The sequence below is a fragment of the Sinocyclocheilus grahami genome, unplaced genomic scaffold (genome assembly GCF_001515645.1).
Source record: "Sinocyclocheilus grahami isolate Dianchi unplaced genomic scaffold, SAMN03320097.WGS_v1.1 scaffold570.1, whole genome shotgun sequence".
Lineage (NCBI taxonomy): Eukaryota > Metazoa > Chordata > Actinopteri > Cypriniformes > Cyprinidae > Sinocyclocheilus > Sinocyclocheilus grahami.
The window spans coordinates 570,150-578,654 of record NW_015505749.1 but is presented as its reverse complement, the minus strand read 5'-3'; the positions used below and the strand labels follow the sequence as shown (position 1 = coordinate 578,654).

The following is an 8,505-nucleotide window of genomic DNA, read 5'->3' as shown; positions in this document are numbered from 1 at the left end:
AATAAATGGTAAAAAATGGAAATGCTTAAAGTTACCTTACCATGTGCTGGAGGAGATTATAATATATTTAACTGCACATTACATGCCATTTTGCTATAAAATAGGCCTACTAAAATGTAAATTAAATTATGAGTTATTGCTTGGATAAAATTAATGTTGTATTCATGTTTTGTTCATTTTTTATTGCATTACATCAGTTCCATATATGTGATACACAGAAGCTGTTTTATCATGTTATCTTAGCCACTGTTCATGTAAACGTCACTAATGATAAACTTGTATGGATGTATGGATTTATTGAATGGGCCTATTTATTAAATATGAATTCCTTTCCATTTCCATGTTCCATATTTAATTAATTAAATGCTATTGTTTTCACTTTGATATTGATAGGTTGTAGGATAGTACCTCTCCAGCGTTGGACATGAGTGAGGAGAAACAGCCTTGCGCACACTGGAACGAACCATTCCCGTCTCAGAGAGAGAGAGAGAGAGAGAGAGAGAGAGAGAGAGAGAGAGAAGCGAGAGGGGGAGGAGTGAGGGTAGAACCGGGTTCGCTGTGAGCCATGTTGGATGTGAATGAGAGATGCTGCGCTCGTGCCGCTGCTAGCCGGAGCTCTACCAAACACCGAGAGTAGATGCGAGCTTCCCGGGATCACCGAGCGACCGGGGAGCACGGCGGAAGGTGTCGGGCGGTGGGGGTTGAGCTGGCCACTTAGCCGGCGTTTGGAGAGAGAAAGAGAGACACTTGGGTTCAGAGAGAGGGGAGAAAGGGGGGGGGAGAGAAAGGATTTCACCAGACTAATGGCTGCACTGCTACTGGATTTGGGCTCGCTTTCGCCGCTGTTTTTTCTCCTTCTTCTCAGCTCTTTGTTCACTGTTATCCCGGGGAGTGCAGCGGGGCCGTTCTGTCGTTCATTATGCACCCACCCAGCCCCCGGAGACGCTAAAATCACCAGCCTGCCTGACGGAACGGTAACGGGGGCTTTGGCTGGGGGCGATTGGAAGATCCACCCTGCACGGACGCTACGGTCGCGTGGACGGGAATCGCAATGCTTACGGTCCTGTGCAGAGGGAACCCCCTCAGCTCCGTTGAGTCCGGATTACCGGAATTCTAGTGCATGGATATCAGAACCGGCGGCGCACACCGGACGCAGTCATCACCAGCCTGTTTGGAGGAACGGTGGCAGTGGAGAGAAGGGCGTTGTTTCTCGTGTTCTCTCCTCTCCGGTTCAGTATGGCAAAAAGAGGACTATACAAAGGACTAGAACGCACTCGCGGCCACAGACGCGCCTCGACACGGACAGGGTCATTGCACAAAGCGTGCTGGATAGCTGTAGAACCGTGGATAGTCAATCCAGGCCTAACCTCTGCCCATGTCACCCAAAACGGGAGTTTGCCGCTGCCAAGACACCAACTCGGCCGCTATTAAAAGCCTATTCTTATTCTAATTTGGTTTCGGACGCCAATAAATTGTGCAAAGCGACAGCGGGCCGTCTACTCTCAGGCCCCCTGAATGTTATCGATCTCACCAGAGAGGACTGGAAAGGGTCAGGCATTAGGAATATCCGCGGGTGCTCGGGACCGTGCTCGTGGCAGCTCTCTCTAGGGCTTGGAAGCGAAGCAAGCAGCTGTCTCGAGTCACACCGGATCACAGGTTGTTCTGAAATGCATCCAGACTGGCACAGCAGTAACTGGCACCGGTTCAACATCTCTCTGAGGCGCTACGCTGTTTGTGGAAGGCAGGCAAGAGAAAATACAAACACCACATCTTCAAATAAGAACTTAGAAGTAGAATTTGTGCATGCAAAGTCTGATCGGAATAGTTCACAAAAGTCTTCTTGTGCGCTCAAACGGACTGATGCTCTGGATTTAATGCTACAGGCTGCCTGGGTCAGGACTGAGACTCGCTTTGTTGGCAGAAAGGCTCATTATAATGGATCAACTGGAACCAGCGCTGCTCAGTTGTATATCGGCGATGTACATAACTCTGACTCATCTGCTACTGGCTCTCCCAGGTATCACACATCACCACATATCTACCTCTTAGTCGAGTTTAACTTTCCTAAGCGTTTTCGTGACTCGCACATTCACACGCGAGAAGATTCAGCACCCGCTCAGTGGACAGCGCCAATCTCCGTGCGTGAGCTCGCACACTCCAATGACTTTACTCAAAGTTTGTTGCTGAGGAATTGGAACAGTAACAATAACAACAACTGCGCCAAGAATCGTAACGATAACCACCAAAACAACAGCAGTCCTGATTATCAAAATGCAAATGAAACCCAAAATGTTCCTGACAGTGAAAAGCTCGACTTTGTAAGAGGGGAAAGCGCACGTTATCCTTGCTCTAGTACGCGTGCAGAGTGTGGCGACTACGACAGCTTAACCGCCGATGGGGGAGCCACGCGGCCGCAATTAAAATCCGGTAAACGGGTGTCATTACAAGCTGAGGGTGTCAGTCAGCAAGAGGAGCAGCTGGAAGCCGCGACTGAGTGCGGTAGGGAGGGACAGATAGAGGGCGGGGTGAAAGGGGAGGGAACGGAGGAGGGAGACAGACAGCCTGTAGAGGGAGAAAGGGAGGAAAGCATGGAGTGGGTGATTGCAGAAGACACAAAGGAAGAGGTAGTGTTAGAAGAGACAAATTTACTGAGAGAAAAAGAAAAAGGTCAAGGCAATGGCACCTTTCAGTCAGACAGAAAAAGCGATGAAAACAAAGAGGGAATGTGGACTGAACAGAATGAGCTTAAACAGAGTCTAGATGGGGTGGGAAACACACAAAAAGCTCTGTACAGTGAGAAACAAAAAGCAAGAGAGAGCGATGAAGTTCAGAGAGGAGAAGAGCAGGAGTACAACGAAGAGCAGACAGGTGTCCCTCCTGTTGGGCGCTCCCGTAGAGCTGCTAATAGGCACCCCCATTTCCCCCAGTATAACTACCAGGTTCATGTTGCTGAGAACCAGCCTCCTGGTACCTCAGTCATAACTATGACAGCTGAAGACCCTGATGCTGGTGAGGCAGGCAGACTCAGTTACAGCATGGCCCCTTTAATGAACAGCAGGTCCATGGATTACTTCCAAATGGACCCAATTACTGGCCTTCTCACCACCACACACATTCTGGATCGAGAACACATGGACCTGCACTACTTCCGAGTTACTGCCACAGACCATGGCTCACCACGCCTTTCTGGAACAACTATGGTGACCATCACTGTGACTGATCGTAATGATCACTCTCCCGTGTTTGAGCAAACAGAATACCGCGAGACCATTCGAGAGAACGTGGAAGAGGGATATCCTATCCTGCAGCTGCGCGCAACAGATCTCGACTCGACAGCGAACGCTAACATACGCTACAGATTTATTGGAGAAAGTGTGGCTGTTGCACGCACTGCGTTTGAGATCGATCCTCGATCAGGCTTGATCACAACACGAGGTATTGTTGACAGAGAAGTAAATGAACGTTATACATTGTTGGTGGAAGCAAGCGACCAGGGAAGAGAGCCGGGCCCACGGTCGGCTACCGTTAACGTCCATATTACTGTGTTGGATGAGAATGACAATGTTCCACAGTTCAGTCAAAAGCGGTATGTGGTTGCAGTTAGAGAGGATGTCCGACCACATTCTGAAATCCTCAGAGTCAGCGCCTCGGACCAGGATAAAGATGGGAATGCTGCTGTGCACTACAACATAATCAGCGGGAACAGCCGAGGACAGTTTGCGATTGACAGTGTTACTGGAGAAATCCAGGTGGTAGCACCACTGGACTATGAGACGGAACGGGAGTACATGCTACGGTTGCGGGCTCAGGACAACGGCCGTCCACCTCTCTCCAACAACACTGGAATTGTGAGTGTGCAGGTCACTGATGTCAATGATAATCCACCAATCTTTGTATCCACGCCTTTCCAGGCTACAGTGCTGGAGAGCGCTCCTATCGGTCACTCCATTCTTCACATACAAGCTATTGATACAGATAATGGTGACAATGCACGCCTGGAATACCGTTTAACGGGAACCGGCACGGATACACCATTTGTTATCAACGCTGCCACTGGTTGGGTCACAGTGAGCTCAGAACTTGACCGTGAATCAGTAGAGCATTACTTCTTTGGTGTTGAAGCTCGAGATTATGGTGCCCCACCTCTTTCCGCCACAGCTAGTGTTACAATCACAGTTATGGATGTTAATGATAACCGACCAGAGTTTCTACAAAAAGAGTATTACGTCAGACTAAATGAAGATGCAGCTGTTGGAACAAGTGTGGTCAGCATAACCGCAGTTGACCGTGATGTAAATAGTGCCGTCACGTATCAGATCACAGGTGGAAACACACGTAATCGCTTTACCATTAGTACAGCTGGTGGAGCAGGACTTGTCTCCCTAGCACTGCCTTTGGACTACAAACAGGAGCGTCGCTATGTGCTAACAGTCACTGCTTCTGACAGAACTCTCCACGATACCTGTCAGGTGCACATCAACATCACAGATGCCAACACACACCGTCCCGTATTCCAGAGTGCTCATTATTCAGTAAGTGTGAATGAGGACCGGCCTCCTGGCAGCACAGTGGTGGTCATAAGTGCAACAGATGATGATGTTGGAGAAAACGCCCGCATCACTTACTACCTGGAGGACAATATTCCACAGTTTCGCATCGATCCTGCAAGCGGAGCGATCACACTTCAAGCAGAACTAGACTACGAAGACCAAATGACTTACACGCTTGCCATCACTGCTCGTGACAATGGAATCCCTCAGAAATCTGACACCACTTATGTGGAGGTCAATGTTAATGATGTAAATGACAACGCACCTCAGTTCCTGAGCCCCAGGTATCAGGGTGGAGTCAGTGAGGATGCTCCACCTTTCACTAGTGTGCTACAAATCTCCGCTACTGACCGTGATGCGCATGCCAATGGCCGTGTCCAGTATACGTTCCAGAATGGAGAAGATGGTGATGGTGATTTCACCATAGAACCAACCTCGGGAATAGTCCGGACCGTCAGGAGACTTGATCGTGAAAGTGTTCCCTTCTATGAGCTGACTGCATTTGCTGTGGATCGCGGTGTTCCACCTCAGCGTACACCTGTACACATTCAAGTCAGTGTCATGGATGTCAATGACAATGCTCCAGTGTTTCCTGCTGATGATTTTGAGGTTCTAGTGAAGGAGAATAGTGCCGTTGGGTCCGTCGTAGCTCAAATTACAGCGACTGATCCAGATGAGGGCCCAAACGCTCAGATTATGTATCAGATTGTGGAAGGAAATATTCCAGAAATCTTCCAAATGGACATTTTTTCAGGAGAACTCACTTCTTTAATTGACCTTGACTACGAAACACGGAATGAGTACGTAATTGTTGTCCAGGCCACATCGGCTCCACTAGTCAGTCGTGCCACGGTGCGCATACGACTGGTTGACCAGAATGATAATGGGCCCCAAATGCAAGACTTTCAAATCATCTTTAACAACTTTGTATCCAATCGATCTAACACCTTCCCAAGTGGGGTTATTGGACGTGTTCCAGCCCATGACCCAGATGTTTCGGATCGTCTCTACTACACCATAGACCGTGGGAATGAGCTACACCTGCTGCTGTTGAACCACACGAGCGGGGAGATCCGCCTCAGCCGGAAACTGGACAACAACCGACCACTGGTGGCCCCGATGCTTGTCACCGTCACTGGTAAGACCAAGAGGGGGAGGAAACGATGTGTGGGAGAGAGGGAGGAAGAAATTGGAAAATGAGGCAAGGGCTATTAAGGTCATAAGGATGAAATCAAATCAGGTCAAATTGGTTTTGCTAACTCTTTTCTGCAGTGCTCTATTATGAAATATTGCTGAAGGCAATGTGTCAGTGTAGAGGGTGCATGTTAGAGGAAAAATAGAAAGAATAGAAAATATCTTCAGAGAAAGCCGACCCTTGACTTGCATTTTTCTCTGTAAAGACATTTTGCGATCAATGTAAATTACTTTATGCTGGATTGATTTCCACTGGCATTAGCAGGTACTGTAACAGGAGTCTCAGTGGTAACTTGAGCGAGTGTTAAGTGCTGAGAAGAGCATTGCTTGGCCACAATGGCTGATGTTGTTGATTGCATTGCTGGGAAGTGTAGATAATTGTGGCTTTTGAAAGGTTATAAATGGTGATTTGTTATTTACAGACAAGGTGACTAAAATGGTAAATTTAACATTATGTGTGGGGCTTTGTGGCTGCTTTGTGTTTATTTATCACTTAGGAAAAAAAATCCTGCTTGACTTGAACAATACTGCTGATTTAGTTCTGTGTTTTACCTTATCTGCCAGTTTGTGTGTGTATATGTATGTAAGGCATATAGGTTGGGGAGTTTGTAAGACTGCAGTGTTAGACAGCTCAGTTACCCTCTGGTAAAATTCTCTCTCTCTCTTCTGAGGAAAGCACACTTCCGTTTCCATCCCCCCTTTACTCTTTATTTCTCATTCATTGCCTCCTTGCTTTTCTGTCCATCTCTTTCTCTCAGTATTTTCCTTTTACAAAAAATATTTTTCTGTTGGGTTAAATCGTCTAAATATGTGTTTCTAAATAAGCTGAGTGGCTTTCTATAACACTCTAGAAAATGCTGGGTTGTTTCAACTCAACTTTGGGTCAAATATGGATTAACCCAACTTTTGGGTTAAAAATGTAATGTAAAAATTTAACCCAATGGTTGGGTTAGTCCATATTTGACCCAAAGTTGGGTTGAAACAACCCAGCATTTTTTAGAGTGTACACTGTACAATTTAATCATTAAGTTTTGATGTCCCAAGGGAAATGGAAGGTTAAGTTGAAGGAATTTCCTATTAAATAATTCCTTTGTATTTCGCTTCACCCGGAGAAACAGCAGTTACAGTTTTCTAATGAGCACGGCCCATTCATTGTCTGTAAGATGAAATTACATAGTTTGGAACTCAATGTCGCTTTTATCTTGTTATTCTCCAAGCAAGGCAGATGTGCTTATATTTATGTGATTAGTTTATTTTGCTATTCCCTCTATGATGTGATGTACAAAATACACATTTTAGGTGTAGTTAAAATCGTATTGGTCTTAGAAATAATGCATTTATACCAGAATTAAATTGTGTGTACATTCTGGTAAATGTAGTTTAATAGAGGATTACAGACAGCCCTCTTATCTTGCATGCTTTCTCTTGCATTCTCTCTCTCTCTCTCTCTCTGTTCTACTTTACTTTGAGTGTAATAGGACGTCCTTAGGGGAAGCCTGGCTTTGGAAACAAACGGAGCACAGTAATCAGCTGTCAAACTAGTGCCCAAGATTTTATGTGTGTGTGTTTGGGTAATCAGATGGTTTAATGTTCATTCATGCAAGCATCTACTTCTACTATGTTTCTGCCTACATCTGGATTTGTTTGAGCATATATTAAGTTTGTGTTTATACACATATGTTTTTGTGCGTGTGTGTGTGTGTAAGTGTCTGTATAGTTGAGTGCCTCTTGGCTGATGGGGGTAGAAATATATTTCCAGATGACTAATTTCAGCTATGAAGGGCAAATACATCTAAACATTTCACTCTGTTTTTGTGTGCAAAAACACACAAACAGAGGCCCTGGAGACCTAGGGTCTGTTTTGGTCAGGCTAGATTTGTAATGTCAGTGTTTACAAGCGTGTTAAATGTGTGAGCTGCTGTTGTGGAATTTGTGAGCATGTGCATGTATCAGGTTTGTTGTGTCAGGTAGAGAAACCTGAAAAACCTATACTGTAGGGACCTCTGAGATCTATTTGTTTATTTCATGTTTTTGTGAGCTGGTAGAAGCTATTTGCATGTTTTCCTGCGACCCCAGCAAGAACTGCTTCAAACACACAGAGTTTTTATTTTTTTTCTAACAATCCCCCGCTGCAAAACAAGCCTAAAATAAAGTTCACTTTAGAGTGGGTAAGTGAGCTGGATTATAAAAGATTAAAAGGATCTGAGAGAGGAATAGAAAGAGATACAATGAAGAAAGGATAGGCTTGGGGAATGTGTAGAGGAAGAAAAAGAAGAAAACAGATTGAGAAAGAGATGATAACAAAACACTCAAGTGGAAAAGAGAAATGGAGGATGGCGAATGACAGGCAAGTGATTGAACAGGAGGAATAGAAAGAGGAAAAACTGTGATGATGTGTTCAAAGTCTTGGCTTTGAATGGCTGAAAAGAAAATTATTTCAGATGAAAGAAATGGAAAATTGCCCTCTTTGAAATGTACCATACAGCTCTTAATATGCTTTTTAATTAAATACTCTATATATATATGCAATGGTTCTTGTATTTGTGCCTGTACTTAAAAATCATCTTCATAAGTAGTATTTTGATCTTGTTTTCCAGTAAAATAATGAAACATCTTAATAAACAAGTTAATTATTTAAAATATACATGTAAAAGAAAATAATATATTAGGAATTTTTGTTTTCATTTATTTATTTATTGCTTGTTTTAAGCATATATTTCATCAATTTTTATAGATTTATGCCCAAAACAAGCACAGACAA

General features: G+C 44.7%; 1 protein-coding gene across 1 annotated transcript in view; it reads left to right on the top strand.

The window, feature by feature from the left end:
- The first annotated feature begins 535 nt into the window (after positions 1 to 535).
- LOC107556475 (cadherin EGF LAG seven-pass G-type receptor 3-like) overlaps positions 536 to 8,505 on the top strand; it is a 36,283-nt gene continuing 28,313 nt past the window's right edge. Inside the window, exon 1 of the mRNA XM_016239603.1 lies at positions 536 to 5,688. Within this exon, the coding sequence (XP_016095089.1) occupies positions 579 to 5,688 (5,110 nt within the window). The 5' untranslated portion in view covers positions 536 to 578. The remainder of the gene's footprint in view (positions 5,689 to 8,505) is intronic.